Source organism: Nothoprocta perdicaria, unplaced genomic scaffold (genome assembly GCF_003342845.1).
Source record: "Nothoprocta perdicaria isolate Ctin4 unplaced genomic scaffold, notPer1 scaffold_187, whole genome shotgun sequence".
NCBI lineage: Eukaryota > Metazoa > Chordata > Aves > Tinamiformes > Tinamidae > Nothoprocta > Nothoprocta perdicaria.
In genome coordinates, this window is record NW_020455060.1 from 857,373 (window position 1) to 877,369 (window position 19,997).

General features: G+C 58.7%; 1 protein-coding gene across 1 annotated transcript in view; it reads right to left on the reverse strand.

Moving 5' to 3' along the window:
* Positions 1–14,769, reverse strand: part of LOC112945295 (putative sodium-coupled neutral amino acid transporter 10) — a 35,215-nt gene extending 20,446 nt beyond the window's left edge. The window contains exons 1-10 of the mRNA XM_026036853.1: positions 14,665–14,769; positions 13,423–13,540; positions 10,797–10,842; positions 9,553–9,646; positions 8,231–8,374; positions 6,382–6,506; positions 3,672–3,774; positions 2,797–2,979; positions 1,046–1,157; positions 794–900 (exon numbers count right to left, since the gene is read on the reverse strand). Of these exons, the coding sequence (XP_025892638.1) occupies positions 794–900; positions 1,046–1,157; positions 2,797–2,979; positions 3,672–3,774; positions 6,382–6,506; positions 8,231–8,374; positions 9,553–9,646; positions 10,797–10,842; positions 13,423–13,540; positions 14,665–14,769 (1,137 nt within the window). The remainder of the gene's footprint in view (positions 1–793; positions 901–1,045; positions 1,158–2,796; positions 2,980–3,671; positions 3,775–6,381; positions 6,507–8,230; positions 8,375–9,552; positions 9,647–10,796; positions 10,843–13,422; positions 13,541–14,664) is intronic.
* Positions 14,770–19,997: the final 5,228 nt, after the last annotated feature.

Consider the following 19,997-nt stretch of genomic DNA (forward strand, 5'->3'; position numbering starts at 1 on the left):
AAATACACCCTGCTTAAAAACTTCATGTACATTCGCAAACCCGCAAGCCATTAAACACAGAAGCAGCCGTTAGTTCAGTGGGACCCACAGAGACGTCCCGGTGTCCCGCTGCCGACTTCACCGCCTGCCGAAAGCCTTCGGCTGGTACCGGTACCGGCAGAGCGGCCCGCTGCAAGGCCACCGACCCAGTTAGTGGTAGAAACGACAGAACTGGCTCGTTTCGGCTCTGAGAAAACACAGTTCTCGCAAAGCGCTTGCACGAACGGAGCACTTGCAAAAACTCTGCAACACCAGAGAGCTCGAGCCTAGCAGAGGCACCTTGTTGCAGGCCCTGAGGAGGCCAACTCAAACGAGAGCAAAAGGGAAAGCTGAACTTCCGACAGCCTCCCAACAACCCCGATTTCTTAAAACTCGGCTCCTGAAGCACCACCTCCGTGTGTGTGTTCCTTTTTATTGTTATTTTGGTTGAAACCAGAAAGCCGAGAGTCAACAGTGAGAAGCACACCACAGAGCAGCCCTGCTTGCTCCACGCAGCCCGGGCAGGCTGCGGTGCCAGGATTATTCGCTCCTGGGTTTCCTGTTCGCCCCTCATCCCACCGGAGGGGCTGGGAACGGCGTTTCCTGCGTTAAGGGCTCCGCCAGCCCGGGGCAGCCCCTCCACAAGCCAGCGCTTCCCACCGGGGCGGGAAGGGGCTGGAAAAGCTGCCGGGAAGTCTCCCAGCTGCAGCCAAAGGGAGCTCGTTCCCAGGCTCCGCAGAGGGCTCAGGGGATGCGGCATCGCACGAGCACTGACCTGCGAGCAAAGCGCGTTCTTGTGGATCTTCTTGTAAATGAGAGCCGGGCAGATAAAGCAGATGAGGCTCCCCATGGTGGCACCTGTGAGGCCCAGGACTGTTTCCACTGGCAGAGAGAACGAGAAGTCAGCAGGGTCCTCGTGCGGTGCCCGGGGTGACCGCGGCGCGGGCCCGCGGGACCGGAGCGCTGCCCGGCGCCACCGCGCAGCACCAGCCGCGTCACCGAGCGCCGTCCCCAGCCCCTCACTCACCGTTGGGGATCATGATGCCTCCTACCATGGTTCCAAAGACAACGGCCAGCGTGAGGGCTTTAAACCGAAGCGGGGGCATGTAACCGCCCGCAGCAAAGGTACCGTCTTTTTGCTGGAAGAGAAGAAGAATTCAGCCCCTGCTTTGCACCCGCACGGTTCAAAAGCAATGAGCCAGCAGCCTCTGCCACCAAGGAGCCCGAGCTGGGGCAGGTCTTGGCTAGAGGGGCAGCTAGACGGGGCTGGGCAGCCCCCGTAGGAAACCACAGCCCGGACCTTCAAACCGCGGCCAAAGGGGAGGCCCGAAGCCCAGGCTGCTGTTCCCACCCCGTCCCAAGCGTGGAGGGCCCAGCTGCGGTCAGACCCTCCAGCCAGGGCTGCTGCTGCCACCGGCCCCAGAGCCGAGGGCACGAAGAAGGCACCGAGGGGAAGGAGCTCTGTGTGCCCTGCAGCAAAGCGCTCCCCAGCTGCCACCCTGCGGGTCACCCCCGGCTTCACAGGGCACCAAGGCCGTCCCGTCCCCACGCTCCCCTGGCCGGGGAGCAGGGGCCCAGGGAACCTACAGGCCTGGGGAACCCGCAGCTCCTGCCCGCACCGACGGGCACCGGGAGCCACGAAACACGCTCAGAACCGAGGGGCGACGAGCGAGAACCGGCACCTCTCCTGAGGCTTCCCCTGCAGCACCCGCTGCCTCCACCCACAGCCCTTCCCCATCCCCAGGCCCTCCCGACGTGAGAAAAGAGCCGGGGGCTTCTCACAGGCAGAAGTGGCAGGATTTAGAGCTATAAATTGCTCGAGTTTTATTTCCTGCCCTAAGAGGTTTCTATTTATGCGGATACACAAAGGGCTCAGAACATTCCCACAATCTCTTACTGTTATTTGCTGAATCCCGTCGGCGTGCTCGCTGCCGCACAATGCACAGAGCAGAGCGCGCTGCCGCCACAAGGGACCCACAGTCTCAATCACACAGACCCACTACAGTCACAAAGGCCGTCTGAAGATGTGACCCTGGGAAAGGTGACCCTGTGGGACACAGGGATCCCAGGGCGGCCCCGGGGACATCATCCTGAGTGGAGGCTGTTTGGGAAAACGGCCAGGAAGGTGCAAAGGTTGGGATAAGAGGAGAAATGAGCAAGCACATGGAAGCAGGAAGCAATGAACCTGGCTCCGAGGCCAGGAACAGAAGCTAGAGCTCCGCTCGAAGCAAGACCGAGTCGGTCAGCGGAAGGATTCCAGTCAGAGCAGTGGGAAACAAGGAGGCTCCTCTGTTTCTAAAACCATGTTGCTTTCTGCTGCCGAAAGGGAGAAGCACCTGAGCTCCAGGCTGCCCAAGAGCGGGGAGCGAGAGCCTGAGTTCCTGCAGAGCCGCGTGTCCCGGGCGAGGGAACAGCGGTGCCAGCTCACAGCCCTGGCACTCCTGCCCACAAAGGCCTCCGCAGAGGGGAGCAGCTCGGAGCAGCACACATGAACCGTTCTGCAGGGGACCTACGGGTGCCACGGGCCTCCTGCTGCTCCGTTGCCGCACACAAACACTCGCCGCTTCGCTGCGAGCTGCAGTCCATCCCTCTGAACAGGGAGCATCCACCACGAGCCAGACACGGGCTGCTGCGAGCGGAGTCGCAGGGAGCCACTTTATAACCAAAGTCACCGGCCAGCAGCTGAAGGCAGGGAGTCACCAAAGCCCTTCCAGAAGGGAGTTTCCAAGATGCACCCCGAGGCAGCCCATTGCCTGTCTCCACGCAAGAGCATCTTACCTGCTGCTCAAAGAGAAGGGTGTTCAGCGCCTGCCTGCAGGGCAGAATCATCATGGGAAACCCCACTGCCACGGACATCATGAATCCCACGCGGATCATCTCCGTCACGAGGTTGGAAGGGAAGTTCATGAGCACGTTGCCGGCGATGGCTTCGGTGTAGCTCACGTAGCCGAAGAAGCCAACCTGTGCACAGGAGGGGACGTGAGCGCACGGAGGCCTTTCCCAGGCCCATTCCTACCACACGTGTTCCCTTGGAAAGGCTGGAGTGGATCACAGTCCCCCGAGTTAAAACCAGCCATGGGGCAGCCTCCACAGACCCTCCAGGGGCCACAGCTGCGACACTTCCAAAACCTCAGAGGGACAGCTAAAGAACCGTGAGTCCTTCCTAAAAGAAAGGCAAGTTTCTTGCGAAACAGAGGGGACTTCCATGAGGGACACGGTCACTGCGGTGACCCTGCGCCGCCTGCCAGCCCCACAGACCCAGCTCCGGCAGCCAGGAGCCGTAACAGCTACAGCAGCAGCCTCGCTCGCAGGGCCAGGAGGCGCAGGAATTAACTGTTTTATTTAGTGGTGCTTTATGACGCATAACTTCCTCCACATCCTTCCAACTGCAGCAAGCCAAAACGGAGCCCTCCTGGACCCCGCGTGGGGCCGGGCGGCAGCCTCCAGGCTGCGGAGCACGAGGCTGGGCCTCCGAGGAGGCCGAGCACCCGGGCCCCGCGCCCCTGCGCTGCTCACAGCGTCGCCTCCCTCCTCATTTGGCTTTCAGCAAAACAACTTACCTTTCAGGATACCAGGAAGCAGCCCCAGGCACAGGGAAACTGTCAGGGCTATTGCTCTGGAGGGGCAAGGAGGGAAAAGGGGAGATTTCTCACCGTAATATAAAAGGTGGTGACCACATTTAGGGAAAAAGCAAATATGGAGCTCATGATTTTAACAGATGGCTCGTCCAAGCTGTCATAGGTAGGCAGGACCTGACTGGAGAAAAAGGTAAATTGTCTGAGGAAACTTTCCACTGAGAGCAAGCAAAACCCAGCTCAAGCACATTCCCTGCCTCAGCCCAGCAGCAAAAAATCCCTGACACCTTCCCCCTATAGCACATAAACACTCGCTGCAATTCCACAATTTATATTGCTAATGCCAAGAGATTTCAGAACACTCATAACTTTAAGTGTTGCAAAAATATTCCTGCTCTCCCCACCCCACCACGTGGAGCTCAACGTGTGATGTAAACATTTTGGTTCAAAAGTGTTGCAAAATGAATGACCATTTGTTCCACTGAAACACCAGTGGCACCAGGCCAGGCAGCACATTGGAGATTATTGTTCTTGGAGCTCTCTATGCTGATAATTAAAGCAACGCAGTGTTTACAGAGTAAAAGCAGGAAGAGGGTTAGAGCATCACACTGTCTAAAAGAAAAGTTAAACAAACAAAACTCAACGCAGCGCCTGTCATATTTCAGCGCTGCTGCTCGGGCTCCGTTCATAGAAAGCTGGGAGCGCCAATTACTCGGGATTTGGGGTATTTACAGACTTGGAAAGCCTGCAGAATGCACTTTTTGACATCAGGTGCATACTTTAGCGACTCATTAACCTCTTGTTACTCCGATTCAAGCGGCCGCATCCTGGCTTCACGTTGCTGCAGTTACTCCAGCGGACGATCCCGGGAGCAGGGCAGGGGTATCCCCAGCCCTGGGGGGCAAAAAGCCACCAGCAGAAAGCGGGGCAAGCTGAGACTGAGCTGAAAAGCCCCCGAGCCTCAGTGCCCCAACCGCAACGGCTCTGCACGAAGGATGCTCGGAGCAGCTCGGAGAGCCGACGGGCTCGGCGGGGCCGGGAAGGCTCTCGAGGCAGGGCCGGGGGCACGGAACGGGCAGCGCGTCCCGACGGCCGCGGGGTTTCTGCTTTAGCAAAGCGGCTGTGCCGAGGGCCAGCAAAGGCCCGGGGGTGTTCCCTGGTGCTGTCACGCGTTACCTGCTGCACTGCGTGTATCCTAACAGCAGCACCTCAGCGAGCGCGCAGGGACTCAAGTCATGCCCCTATTCCCAAACGGAGAAGCAGCCCAGTCAGCCCAAGCACCAAGAGCCGGGAATAAGGTGCCGGTGAACAGGGAGCTGTGCGGCGGGGGGAGCCCTGCGGGCCCCGTTCTCAGCTCCGCAGCAAGCGGCCGTGCCTCGCACCGGGACGGGCTGACCTGCTCTGCAAGCTCAGCAACACAGCCGGGCTTTAAGGAGCCAAGGGTAGGGAACTCGGGAGCAAAGCGGGTTGGATTTTAAGCTACGAGAAAAATAGCACATTTGTTTGTCCTCGACGTATGCTGCATTTACGTGCAGAAGCAGAAGAATTTCTGTTTTATGTTAGAACTATTTATTTTCTAAAAAGCGGTTCGGAGGTTAGCAAAATTAAACCTACCTAGCTGAGAATAACATACTTGTAAAGATTGCCTGGTCTGGGGACAGCATATTGCTCCAACGCTTGGAAAAGAAACACGCAGAGCGAGGTTTGGCTTGCCACGTAAGTGCCGTAATGGAGTCTATATTTAGGCCCGGGCACACTGGTCCAGACCAAATGATTTCCCTGCACTTCCAACTCTCAGCAAAATTGTGCTGGGTACTATGTGGCTGCCAAAGAAAAGGGAAAATTTGGGAATTTTCAAACTCTAAAATGTTAATAAGGTAAAGCTGCAAAAGAATACAACTCCCTTTGCCAGTTGTAATGGAGACATTAAACAGCACGACCGGAGCGCGTTCGGGCAGGAACCGAGCTGCCAAGAGAGCCGATAAGTGGAAAATGATGATTTGGATCTTGCATGTGGGTGTAAACACAGCAGTCGGAACAAATTTTATCTGTCACATTCATTTACTGTTGGCATGCAACCCGACTGCTAGAGCTACAGGGGGGAAAGCCCGACTCTGCCAGCCTTCCAAACAAGGATGGTCTTTTCCGCGTCCGCGTTTGGATTTACACTTCTATTTCAAGTCTGCTCCTATTCCGGCCAGGCACGTCGTGCTCACTGCTGTTTTGGTGGTGAAGGTCCTAATCCAGGAGAGTGGCCCAGGCTGCCAGCACCTTCTCCCACATGCAAAGGAAGCCCTTGTGAAAGGCACGTCCCAGGAAGCTGCAAACACCCGTCCAAAGGCAACGGCTTTGAAATTTCCTTGTAATCTCAACTAAGGCACCGTCGGGCACACGCTGCCCTGCGGGAGCCCTGTGGCCATTAGGGGCTACACAGCCCCTAGTCTTTCCTGGTACTGAATCATTCCCTCCAAGCAAGGGGAGAAATCCATCACTCCTGCAGCTGTACCAGCAGCAGTGAGCATCACGCTAAGGATCTGCTGGGCCCAACTGATCTCACGTTGCCCAAATACAACAACTCCCGAGTGAAATACAACTCCCTCCCCTGCCTAGGTAACAAAGGGTCACAACCGAACGGGACGCTGTACTTGAGCGGGCTGTGAAATACTTTGATTACAACAAAATAGGAAACCAGGTGGTATCTATCCCATGCAGACCCTCCTGCCCCTCTGCCCTCACAAAGGCTCGTGGCAAACCACAACTGCCAGGAGCAGTAAGAGCAGGTACTTACGACTGACAGGCGAAGGACATGCCGAAGATGGGGATGCAGCGAAAAATGCCCTCCCAGCGAGTGTAGCTAACTCGCTGCAGCCACTGCCCGCTGAAGAGGCCGTGCTTGAAGGAGGAGAGAACGACCTGCAGCCGAGAGGAACAAAAGGGGTTAGATTCAACCCAAACCAAGCTCGTGGCAAGCAGACCGCACAGCAGCAGCGCTGGGATAAAGGCAGGGTGAGCCAGGCCTGTGAGAACAGCTCACGCTGCAGATCACAGCCTGATCCGAGAGAAACTCCCCAATTCCCCTCGCCACCCACACGCTCCAATAAAGCTCCCGGCAATCTCAATAGGTCCCTCGCCACCACAGATCCTAGGGTGTATTTTACAAGATATATGGCACTCCCCACCTTGTTTAAGGCTATCAGACATCAGAGCACACACCAGGGTGGAACAATCTCCCCTGACACATTTGACTGTGGGGATTATTGTTCTCAGCAATTTTCCTTTTTCTTTTTTTTTTTTTTTTTTTTGCACATTTAACTGTTTCCTTTTTAAAACCAAAAGGGAAACGACATCCCCGTTGGAGAATCCTGTTCAACAGAGCGAGACAAAGGTTCCTAAAAAAGGCCTGCACCTGCACGCTGCTGCAGCAGAAGCACAACCACGGCTGCTGCACCCAACGCGAGCAGGAACCGCACGCAAGCCAGGGGCGCAGAGCGCCCACCCGGGGCGAGCAGAGCTCCCTCCCAGCACAGGCAAACCGGCAGGCGCTGGGCTGCACAGGAAACAGAAGGTAAATAGGCCTGAAAGCCTGGTTAGAATACTGCCTGAATGGGGGGTTTCTAATCCCTGGAGGTTAGGTTTGAGTGCTGCCAGCTCTCCTGAAAGGCTGTGGTTTTCTGGAAGGCGCAGCTCCTGGAACGCCGCGGGTCTGAGACACGCTCGTTTACAGCTTCCAGCCTCGCTGCACAGCAAAGCCCAAAAGCGTGACCCAGCACAACCTACTAACCAAAATAAACAAGGTGTGCAGAGAGAATTTCCACTCCGCCTCCGCCTTTCCTTGGTTTCCATTCTCCTAGGCCTGGAATCAGGGGGACACGACCGGGACGGAGCTGCACAAGCAGCCAAGAGGTGAACGGTGAAGCCACTGAGAGGCGAGTGAACGTTTCCCCCACCAGAAACGGTGCCACACAATGTGTGTCGGCCAAGGCAGGCAGAGAAAGCTCTGGATAATGCCCAGCTTGCCCTGTTTAACCTAAATGGTCAAGAATGCATTTATCTCAGTAAAGTGAAATTCTCCCATTTAAAATATATATCTCCTATGCGCCAGATCTCAGATTTTATGAAGCTTTCAGTGCACAAGAAACGAGCACTGGTATCTGAGAAATAAAATCACTTGCTGCCTGAAGAATCAGCTGCAGAAGAGCAGGCAAAGTAGCAAAGCACAAATCTTGTGTTCTTAACAAGAATCAGCTTCCCCTGCAGACGTCGGAAGCTCTGAAGTTTTTAATGGATAATATACATGTATATAAGTACATATATATGCGTGCGTCTGTGTATATATGATAACTCACCTCTGAGCCCTAAACTATGTAAGACACCAAGAAGCAGCGTAAGGCACAGCTCAATTTGGTTACCGTGACCTATAGAATCTGTAGCTGAGGAGAAACCCGATGTTCAGTTCCTACGGTCTGCACATTTCTGCCTTCACGAGCTGAAGCGAATGGGCAGCTCGATTAGCCCCTACGCATCACATCAGCACGAGGGACCACAGAGAACACTTTGAACTCGAGCCCTGCACCTGCAGGCTGTCCTCACAGGATAAGCCCAAGGGAAAAAAGAGCGTTCCCAGCATCAATACTCACCACAAACATGAAAACAGTGTAAAAGATGAGAGCCATGGCACTGAAGGACTGTATGGAAGCCATCATGTTCCTCTGGAGGCTCAAGGGAAGAACAATGCACAGGGAGACAGCGAAGAGCAGGACGATGCGGAAGCTGCCAGACACCTGGAAAAGGGATCTGCGTGAGGAAGTGAAGCACAGAGCACACACAAAACATCTGACAGAATTAGCAGAACAGCTCCCACCGATGCGGTTCATTTTCTGGAATGAGAAAGGATGCAAAACCAGGACAGATTTGGAATGTAAAATTCTGTTTCTACACATAGTTTAAGAAAAAAAATACGACGGAGAGCTTGCCCTTTCTTTGGCTAGGTCTGTGATTAGCCCGTACAGTCACTGGGTGCCACTGTTGCTCTACAGAGTGCGTGACAGGTCCATTCCAAAGCGGAAGAATTGGGGAGGGGAGTGGGGGGAGTGTTTAAATGCTAATCCAACAGAGCCATTCAAGTATCCTCATGCAGTTAAATGAAAACTAAACTTACTTCGGAAACAAGAGGTTGAAGTCTTGAGAATTCTGATCCAGAAAATTAATCAAAACTCACACTGCTATTTATTATAGCAGAACACTCCGAAATGCTTGGAAATATTTAATACCTAATTTGGCTGCAGCCACAACGCATCTTTTTAACTTCACAGCTCCTTAATCAGAGCTTAGCAGCATCAGGCAGAGCAGATAACGGCTCCGCCAAATCCGTCGGCGCGTCCATGTCGCTTCCCTGCATCCCGGCTCCGAGCCGCCGCCCGCGGCCCACGGGGACACCGGGAGCGTGCCGGCGCCTCCGGCCAAGCCGCGGGCATCGTTGGGCACCTTCTGCGCTAAGGGGGAAGCTGGTGCACAAGAGCTCTGGCCACCGAAACACCAAGGAGGGAGGCACAACAAGCCCCTCTTGAGCTAGAGGGCTGCAAGAGCAGAGCCCAGACAGAGGAACCGTCTGCCACCGTGCTCTATGAATGAGACAGGAACGAGAAGAAGACACAGGAAGCACCGTCTGCTCCAGGAAACCACTCTAGAATTGAGAGACACCAATTTGAAAAGAATTCCTTTGTTCGAGGGGTCTTACACAGCGGATTGGACCCCAAGCCGGGGCTTCCAGCGGTTTATGGAGCACGATGCACAGCATTCATGCTCACTGCAAGGTGATCCAAGCCACCTCGTGGTCTCCTGAACATGATACTAGGGCAGGACACTCTGTGATGCATCTAAAACACTCATAGCTTAATACACTTAGAGGAAGAATTTGGGTAATTTTCTGTATTGATATAACAGAGCGAGGATTCATTACCTGAAACCCAAGCAGCCGGGCAAAGAAGTTGGAGCCCAGGTCACCAATCACGACATAGAAAGCAATGCAAGTTCCCAGCATCAGCCCGATCATGCTGCAAAAACAAACACAGCCATCAAGAGAAATCCTACTGCAATATCCTCCCGTTTACCTAGGAGCACTGCAGAAAGTCAAACGGACAGTTAATAGGACAGTTAAGAGGGTATTTGTGGAGTGTCTTAGAGCCGCCCCCTGCTCACACGAGTCCAGGGGTGAAGCAGCCCCGTTCGCCCGCATTCCCGGGCGGGCACTTCCAGCCTCCAACTGGGCAGGACTTTCCAGCACATCATGGCTAAGACAGGCCCAAGTTTCCATGTTGAAAACACGTTTAGTAGCCAGTGATAGAAGTCAAGGATGCTCTATGCACATGCAGTGTCTTTGCTGGAGATGGTTTAACTACTGTTTGGAGGCACAGCCCTTAGGGATGACAAGAACTGCTTTCTTCTTTCCTGTCAGAAAAATGCAGGAGAGAATGAGCCAGAGGTCTCTCGGCCCCCCCTCCTGCAGAGAGGCTCTACCACCAAAGTCTCAATACCAAATCAGCTCTCAAACGCCCTTCCACAAAATGAGCCACTCTTGAATAAAAAGCTTGTTTGATGAACCGCTTCTCCTCTCATTCATGACTGCCTGGATCACTTTCCCTCCCCTTTCCAATTATATAACATCCCTGTGGCAATTACAGCAATTGCCTGCACGGACAAGCAACATTTGAGAAATATCGGGTGTATTTTTAGCATTCTGCAGCTGGGAGCAGAGCGGGGCCGTGGGCAGCGGGCCGTGCCGGTGCCCGGCTCCGTGCAGCGGGGCCGCCCTGGGCTTCTCTGCCTGCTCTGGGGTTGTGCAAGGAATTGGAGCCTGGAATCTGGGAAGGGGGTTTGGATTCCTCCCCGCGAGGCCCTTCCCAGCGCGGGGAGGTGCCGCGGTGCAGAGGGACGTGTGGGTGCCCCGTGCGGCCCCACGGGCCTGCAAGTGCTCCGGGGGCTCTCGGAAAGCATCGGGATGCACCGGAGGCCAAACACGGAGCTACACGGAGTGATCCCATTTCCCTTCCTCGTTCCAATTCCAGGTGGCAAGGGAGGCTTCGGGGACCGGAGAAAACGGGAGCGCAAGAAATGAGAGCACAGCAAGGCCACAAGGGGCCACTGAGCAGAGCCTTTCGTTAAAGAAAACCAAACTGCTCCAGCTTTAAGCAAGCAGCACGTTACCTTGTTTCCACCAGCATTTTCCCTGCTTTTCCATAGGCGTGAAATGCTGACAAAAAGAAAACAAACAAACATGGTAGTCAGTGAAGCAAAGGCCCAGAACGGAGCACATATATCAGCTACAAATTAAATAATAATAATGACAAACAGCAAGTCAGCGGGAACCCACTGGTGCAGTTATTTTGGGGTCGATTCCCTTGCCCACCCTCCCAGTTTCCTCCCCAGACGTGCCCTCCCCGCCTCGAAAGCCGCAGAAGACGAGAACAAAGATGAGGGAAAGCTACAAAACAGGTTCCTTTTTTTTTCCTGCTTCTCCTTTTCTTTCAAGTAGTGTGAAGTAGCAGTCACACATGGCAACCATTAAAAGAAAGTCAGCGCGGAAGAGAAAATATGCATGTATAAGATGCTGTGTGGCAAAAAGTTACTGCAGTACAAAATTTCAATCAAACTCTCGTTTTTATTTTTATCTTCCCACTCTAAGTGAACCGCCTGATGTTGCTGGATGGGAGAGCTGAGACGGTGCCCAGAATGTTCAATTCTGTACCCAGAATACCCAGGACTCGCAACCCACACCAAAAGGTTGCTGCCAAGAGACAACTTTTTTCCATACTTTGGTTGTAGCTTGTAGCAGAAAATGATCAGTAGTCTTTAAATCACTGGGTTTTTTTCATAAAAAGAAAATGCCAAGAAAACTCTGCTTGTATTTTTAGCTCTGTCTTACCAGAGAGAATGGGAATTGAGACCTCGAGCTCCAAATGGAGACCACATTGCTCGGCCGAGGGAGGCAGGGAGCCAGGCAGCACCCAGGCGCTGCGGTGCTGCCCGGGCGGGCAGCGCGGGATATCGACCTCGACACCCATCTCCTTGGCCTCTGCTAGGGCTGAGCCCCAAGGAAACGGGATGTTCTTGCCCGAAGCGGAGCGAGGGCCCGCGGTGCAGCAAACGGGGGCGGGTGCACACCGGAGACACCAGCACCGCAGGCGCCCCACGAGAGCCGGGCGCCCCGCGAGCCCCACAGCCCGCGCACACGCAGGCCGCCCTCGGCCGGGAGACATCAATGCCTTTCCTGCTCAAATTCCACCTCGGAATCGCGCCCTCTTCCCCTGCCTGTTCGCACATCTGTCCGAGACCCTTCTTCCCCACGCAGCGCTGCTGGAAGGTGTTGAAGGGCAAAATATTTTTAACAGCCCATCCCTCGGTGCACGCGGTGCTGCCGAGAGGAGATGTCTGGGCTAGATATTAGCCTGCTACGATCCCGGCTCTTTTGTAGCTGTAACGACAGCTCTGAATGCTCCTCCGGAAGGCACTGGCTGACTGAAGTTAATTTGCAAAACTTTCTTACGTCTTTCAGCGCTGCCAAAGCCTCCCACAGAAGGAGCTGCCGGGGCTGCCAGGCTCTCTCGCAGATGCACCCGGTGACAAAGGCCGCCTGTGTGGAGCCGCTCGGCCTCGGAGCATTGGGATGCGCCGCAGGAGCGCTGCCTTTCCTCCCGGCCGCCTCCCGGGGCACCTCTCCCAGGGCCAGGGGAGGGAGGAAGGGGCCGCGCCGCGCTGGGTGCCAGCATGCCAGGAAGCTTGGCGGCATTCCGGGGCCTCCGTGTGCTGGGGCGCCTTGGCGCGGAGGATCCCGGCTTCCTGGGAGGCGCTCCAAGGTGCGGGGCGCCGCCGGGGCGAGGGGAAGCGCCGCACAAAGGCTCCTTGTGGGCCGCGGGGAGGCAGCTGCCGCGGCGGCCGCTACCTGCAGGCTCCGCTCACGGCGCCCGCTGCTTTCCCGGCGGGGGGTTCCGGCCCAAGCCAAGCGGCCGGCACCGGGGGCACCCACGGGTGCACCCGCCAGCAGCCGCCACGGCACGGCACGCAGCCAGCCCCGAGCCCGCGGCCACCGCAACGCCAGCCCGCAAGGCAGCCCGGGAATCCCGGCGAGATTCCCAGCGGGCAGCCCTTTGGGACGAGCAAGGGGACCCGCAGCGGCCGCCCCTCGTGCCCCCCGAGTCAGGCAGCACCGGAGAGGTCACGGAGCGAGCGCGGCGCCAGCGCACAGGAGACGCGCTCCGAGGAAGAGGCCTGGCAGCGCCTGCCAAAACCCCACACATGAATCTTGCAGATGTTTTTATTTTCTTGGCCGCTTGGAGCTCGCACACTGCTTCCTCTCTGCTCCCCCTGCTCTGCCATAAATGCACATCGAGCCGGGATCCAGGCAGCCCCAGCTCCATGCCAGGCTCGCTGCTGGCAGAACCCAATGTCCTCGGCAGCGCGCTGGGTGGGGAAGCTCGTGGCTTTCGTGCTGAGACCAATAATTTACACCAGACACCCGCTACGCCAGCTCCTGAAAACTTGGGTTTTGATCAGTCAGCGCCGCATCTCCTCCCCTGCCCTGCAGAGGCAAAACAATTCTGCGCCTATTAACTTCACTGTCAAGAGCAGAATTAAACCCTCGCGCTCCCCGGGGACGTGGGGCCGGGAAGCGACTGACAGAGGAACAAAACACAAATTGAAAACTACATCGAGAAAGCGTTTTATATTCCAACAATATCGGTATGAAAGTTGTAAATTGAGAGGTCAAAGTAAAACCGCAGTCAAAAAACAAACAAGCAAAACACACACAAGCCCGAGCGCTGAAACTTCTCACCAAGGCCGGGGTAGGTCCTGCGCTTGCTGAGATTGGCCGATTTCACCAGGAACATGCAGGATTGGTGAGTCATCCAAGAACAGAAAATGAGGAGCAGAGCTCCCAGGACAATGCCGCACTGGGAAGCGGGGAGCACAGCGGGAGAGGAGACAAGCGGAGATGGAAAGTGAGTCACTTCTCATGCCCTCCTTGCGGCCCCGCGGCGCCCCGCGCGTCCCGCCGGGAGAATCCCGCCGGACGGGCCCCCTTCTCCCGGCGCCGGGAGAATCCCACCACGGGAGCCCCCTTCTCCCGGCGCCGGGAGAATCCCACCACGGGAGCCCCCTTCTCCCGGCGCCGCAGCCTCCAGGGCTCCCGCTCGGCTCCCACCCCGGCCCCGCAGCAGGTTCAGGCACACGGCCGGCGGCGCCTCTGCAGCCCGAGCACCAAACCGGGCCCAAACTCCCCAATTTCAGGGATCTGGGACAAGTGTCCGGGCTGCCCACGGGGCTGCGGCCCCGCGCGGGGCTGGGTGCCCGGGACGGGCACGGGCCCCCGGGCGCCCCCTCGGGCCGGCGGCTCCGCAGGGCCCACGGGACCCCCCGTTGCGGCCCGGATGCTGCAGAGCCCGCGGGCCGCCCGTGCCCACGAGCCCTGCCCGGCAGAGCCCCGCGCCCCCCGTGCCCACGAGCCCTGCCCGGCAGAGCCCCGCGCCCCCGGCAGCGTCGCCGGGGCGGGAGCCGCGAGGAGCCCCCCGCGCCGGCGCGGCCGCCGCTCCCGAGTCAGCCCCGCGACGGGACACGGGGACACGGCTGTGGGTGGGGGGCACTGGCACCCCTTGGCCTGTCCCGGTACCCCCTGCCGGTCCCGGTACCCCCTGCCGGTCCCGGTGTCCCTGGCGGGTCCTGCACCCCTGCGCTGGTTCTGCTGCCCCTGGCTGGTCCCAGTACCCCCCACTGGTCCCGGTACCGCCCTGCCGGTCCCACTGCCAGGTCCCGGCACCCCGCCGCCGGTCCCGGTACCCCTGGTGAGTCCCGCCCTCCCCCATGGTCCCGGTACCCCCCCCACCGGTTCCGGTACCCCCATGGTCCCGGTACCCCCTGCCGGTTCCGGTACCCCTGGTGGGTCCCGCCCCCCCCCTTGGTCCCGGTGCCCCCTGCCGGTCCCGCCGCCGGTCCCGGTACCCCCACGGTCCCGGTACCCCCACGGTGCCGGAGCCCCCGCGGTGCCGGAGCCGGAGCCGGTGCCGCCGCCGGGCCGCACCTGGCGGAAGCAGAAGGGCACGGTGAGGACGCTCACGCCCACGATGCTGTTGACCACGTTCATGATGAGGCCCCAGTTGGAGCCGCCCGCCGCCACCGCCGCCATGGCCGCGGCGGAGCGCCCCGCGGCGGCGGCCGGCTCGAGGCGGGAACCGGAACCGGAACCGGAACCGGAGCCTCAGCCGCCCGGCGCCGCCATGGCCGCCGCGCGCCCCCTCCCCGCCCCCCCGCCGCCGGCACCGGCCGCTGCGGCGCTTCCGCCTTCCGCTGCTCCGCTGGCGCTTCCGGGAAGCCGCGGGGCGGGACGAAGCGAGGGGCGCTGCGGAGGGGGCGGCCGCTCCCCCGCCTCGGCGGACCGAGCTCGCTGATCCGGGAGGGGGGGGGCACCTCCGGGAGCGGCGCCAGCGCCGCCCCGGCCCCCGGCGCCGGGACCGCCCCACGTGGCCCGTGTCCCCCGGGACTGCGTGTGCCCCACGTTCCGCCCGGGCCTCCACGGCCCCCCAGGGTCTCCACAGCCCCGTGTGGTAGTGTCTCCAGCCGCGTTCGCACACACCGGTGCATTTGCACACTCAGGTGCATTTGCACGCACCAGGGCATTTGCACACACCGGGGCGTTTGCACACACGGGTGCGTTTGCACACACGGGTGCATTTCCACACATCGGTGCATTTGCACACACGGGTGCGTTCGCACACACCGGTGCATTTCCACACCAAGGTGCCTTTGCACGCACCAGGGCATTTGCACACACCGGGGCGTTTGCACACACGGGTGCATTTGCACACATCGGTGCATTTGCACACATCGGTGCATTTGCACACTCAGGTGCATTTGCACACACCGGTGCGTTCGCACACACGGGTGCATTTCCACACCAAGGTGCCTTTGCACGCACCACTGCATTTGCACACACTGGTGCATTTCCACACACGGGTGCGTTTGCACACATGGGTGCGTTTGCACACTAAGGTGCGTTCGCACACATCAGTGCGTTTGCACACACCAGTGCGTTTGCACACACCGGTGCGTTTGCACACTAAGGTGCATTTGCACACTAAGGTGCATTTGCACACACCAGTGCACGCTGTGGAAGCTGCCCCTAACCAAGAGCAGCAAACCAGCGCCTGGGAGCGGAGCAGAGTGCTGCAGATTCCGCTCCTCTCCCTGGCTGCCCCGTTCACAGGGACAGGAAAAGGGAGAAGGGAAAGGGAGGTGGCAGCTCAGGGCCAGTTTGCACCCCCGGCCTCACAGGGCTGCGCCAGCCAGCACTCCCGTTGGAACGAAACACACGGCGCTTGTATAATTTGCAGCAATTGCAATGGGTAACCGCAGGAATTTGCTCTACAAAAGGTTGCAGGGAGGTGGAACGCTCCTGCCTAATTCCCTCCAGGTGCCGCTCCGGCTGCGGCATCCGCAGTAGCGCCGGCCTCAACTCCCGGCCTCCCAGAGCAGCATCCGCGGCCCCGCACAGCCCGGGCAGGACACCGGGATGCCATGGGGCTGGGATACCGGCATGCCCAGGGTATGTGAGAGCTGCAAACAGGCCCTGCGGGCACCACAAGCACCTGGCAGGACCTGGTGCAGCAGAAAGGGGTCCCCGAAACGGCAGGAAGGGCCAGGCAGGAGCCACGCGGGGGCAGCCCCATGGTCCCTGGGTGTCGGCACGTGGGGGACGGTGATGGGGGATGCGGGGAGCTGCGCTGTCAGCAGCCACTTCCAAGCCTTTCCTTTCCCCCGCCTCGTTTTTAATTTAATCCCCCCGTGGTGCCCGTGCCGGGTGGTCGCCCCTGCGTAACCCCAGCCCTTTCCTGGGCAGGGCCTCCATGGCCAGACTGGGGATGGGAGCCGCGAAACTCCCCGTGGCACCAAACGGGAGCATCGCTGCTGCCACTGGCTCCCCCTCCAGCCCGGGCACAGGGATCCAGGACGCAGGGACACCGCAGGGAATACTGTCCTGCAGCATGCAGCTGGGGTGCAAACACACACACATGCAAGTGCCAGCTGCACCTGCAAGCGTGCACACCTGCAAGTGTGCACTTTTGCAAGCATGCACACCTGCACGGTGAATAGCTGCACTGTGCACACATGCAGCATGCATGCCTGCAGCACACACACCTGCAATGTGCATACCTGCAGCACGCACACCTGCAAGCACGCACACCTGCACTGTGCACATCTGCAGCATGCACACATGCAAGCACGCATACCTGCAGTGCGCACATCTGCAGCACTCACACCTGCAGCATGCACACCTACACTGTGCGCATCTGCAGCACGCACGCCTGCAGCACGCACGCCTGCAGTGCATGCAGCACCAGGCGCACGCATTCGCACACCTGCAGCCCGGGAGCACGAGGGAGCCGCTCGCTCGGCCGCGCAGGCGGGGAGCCCCTCGCCCTGCACGGGAGACATCTGCAGCGCATTAGCGGGGAGTCATGTTTATCCGATTAGTTCGACACGGGCCCTAACTCAACAGGGACGGAGGAGAGGGGCTCAGGTGGCTGCCCCGTGCGCCGCGAGGCCGACCGGAGCCCCGCGAGCACTGATCCAGGGGCCCATCCCAAGGAACTGATGCAGGTTGGAGTTGTTCCCATGGGAGCCCCATGCCAGAACCCATCCCAACAGCGAGATTGGGCGGACAGGGGTGCTGGGAGCTGAGCTGCAAACCAACAAACTCACTGCACTTGTGAACAAGTCCCAGGATGGGGATGGGGACGTTGCGGCTCTTTCCTTTGCACAGGGAGCAGGCAAGGGACACGTGGGGGGCCCCGCCACGTGCAGCTCCAACGTGTCCCCAGCATTCCCAGAGCCCAGGGCTCCCGGCTCCTGGATGCTCTGCACCCTGCTCCGCTCCAGCCACGTGCCAGCTGCTTCCCCACGCTTCCCGGTGCGCCCACGGAGCCGCCCGGAGCCCCGGCCGCTTCCTGGGAGCCTGCACCCAAGGCAGGCTTATTTGGTTAGCGCCAGAGATAAGAGTGGAGCCAGCGGTGTCGCCCCCGATAAGGGATTTGCCGGGAAGCCCAAGCGGCTCCAAGACATTTCCAGTCCTGCCTGATGGCCCAGATTCCTCTCGCCTGGATTTGGAGAGCTAAAGAGAATAAACATGCCCCCGAGGGCTGCCGGCAGCCTGCAATTACTGTAATTAGAAAAGGTGGCTTAGGCCCGGCTCAGGATCTCCGTCTGTTTTATGAAAATGCAAAAAAACACCAGGAGGTCGAGCGCTAATAAACGGGGGCTGATTGCGGAGCCGCGCGGCTTTGTCTCCCGTGGCCCGGCAGGGAGCACCCACGAGTGTGCATGTGCGTGGACGTGCACGCATGTACACGTATGCATTTGTGTGCATGCATGTGTAAGTGCACACATGTGCGTGCACGTGCACGCCTGGCGGGGAAGAGCCGCCGGGCGGCTGAGCAGACAGACAGACCTGGAATTTCAATCTCTGACATTGTCCCCTGGAAAGCAGCTCCATTTGTCTTTGCCGGTGCAACGTGGCCGCCGGAGCTGTGGATTCCTGCCCGGGCCGGCCCTGCTCTCCAGCCATCGATCGCTCTCTCACGGCTGATATTTCTCACAGCAAGAATTCATCTTGTTGGCAGCTCCGTCCCGGCAGCTCCTGCTCCCCCGGGGCCCCACGCTCTCCTTGAGCTCCGTGCCGAGGTCAGAAACCCGGGAGCAGCATTGGGAGCGAGGCTGGGCTGGGGGAGTCTCCGCATCCCGCGTGTCCCCAGCCCGACGCAGGTCTGCAGCGGCCGGCCCTGAAGATGGATGCCTGGCAGCGCCCGCAAAAGACCCAAAGAGTATTTAAAAACATAAATTAAAACAAATTGCATTTTTATATTGCAAATAAGGGCAGTTTTATTGCTTTTATTGCATAACAACCATTAATGAAGTGCAGTTTCAGGCACCTTAATTGCTCGGAGACTAAAGTTCAGCACCTTGCTCCACATGGACGGGAGACACTGCATGTCCCCGGCAGCCTGGAAGGGAGGGCGGATTCAGGATTCACGGTCACACCTGGGCTGCAGGGCAGGAGAAGCAGAAGGGTGGTAGCAGGGGCAGCTCTAGAGCCCCATGTATGTGGCACCTTGCATGCACCCTGCACGCAGCTCTACCATGTGCAGGCACACAAGCACCCCCCATAAAAGCACCCCCATACAAACGTGCAGCAACTTCTGCTGCTTATAATGGGGGCATAACACGTTGCTTCGCCCCATGCGCACGTGCATGCACAGCTGTGTGCACACAGCAGATGCACAAGCGCCCAGCATGCGAGGCATGCTCACTAGTATGTGTTGCACAAGGCCTGCAAGGCACCTGCAGGCCACTTACATACATGCCCCTCCCAACTTGGCACACGCATTTACACACTAATGTGCATGTGCACACACACTATAGTTGTGCCCACACACACATGCCTTAAGGACTGACACATTCATACTGTCACTCCCTAACGCACTAGGACACAACTGAGCAGCACATGTGCTCTGTGGCACACACACAGGTGTGCACAATCAAGCACAATGAAGTGCAGGTGAGCCACGCACAGTGACACACAGCTGGACACCAGGCACACTAGCACACACGTGTAACTGCATGCCAACACACAAGGGCACACCACCCACACTGCACACATGTGCAACATGCACTTTTCATGCTGACATGTATGTACACCACACACATTGCACATTGATGCACAAGTCGCACATTGTGCACATTGCACACCTGCACACCTATGCATTCTGCACATCCACACATGCATGCACCACACCTCTTGCACAAGAGTGCACAAAGATACAAGGTGCACTTTGCCTTTGCCTGTGTGCACACACAGGTGCGCACACGTTGCAATCAATGTACAAGCACACAGGGTGCCTGTTGCACACCTGCACACACAAGCCGCATGCACGCTGCACACCTGCACACCCATGCACATTGCGCAGGGATGCAGTATGTGCATTGCACAGCTGCACACTCAGGCCAGGTGCATTCACGCGTCCCACCGCACTCTCCTCTTGCGCACGTACCTGCCTGCGGTCCTGGATCCGTGCACCGAACCGGGCCGGGCCTCGCGCCCCGGAGCGCGCACTCCCCCCGCCCGCGCCACGCCACGGCCACGCCCCCGCTCCTTTTATGGCTTTTGGGGCGGTGCTAAGGCGGGGAGGGTGTGTCACAGCTTCGCCCCGCCCCTCTCCGCGCCCCAGCCAATGAGGGCGGCGCGCCGGGCGCGCGGGGGCGCCGGCCTTTGTCTGTGCGCCGCGTCGCAGCCAATGGGCGCGTGGGGGGAGGGGGCGGTGCAGCCGGCGCGGTCCGGCCACGTGCGCGCGGCGGCCGCGG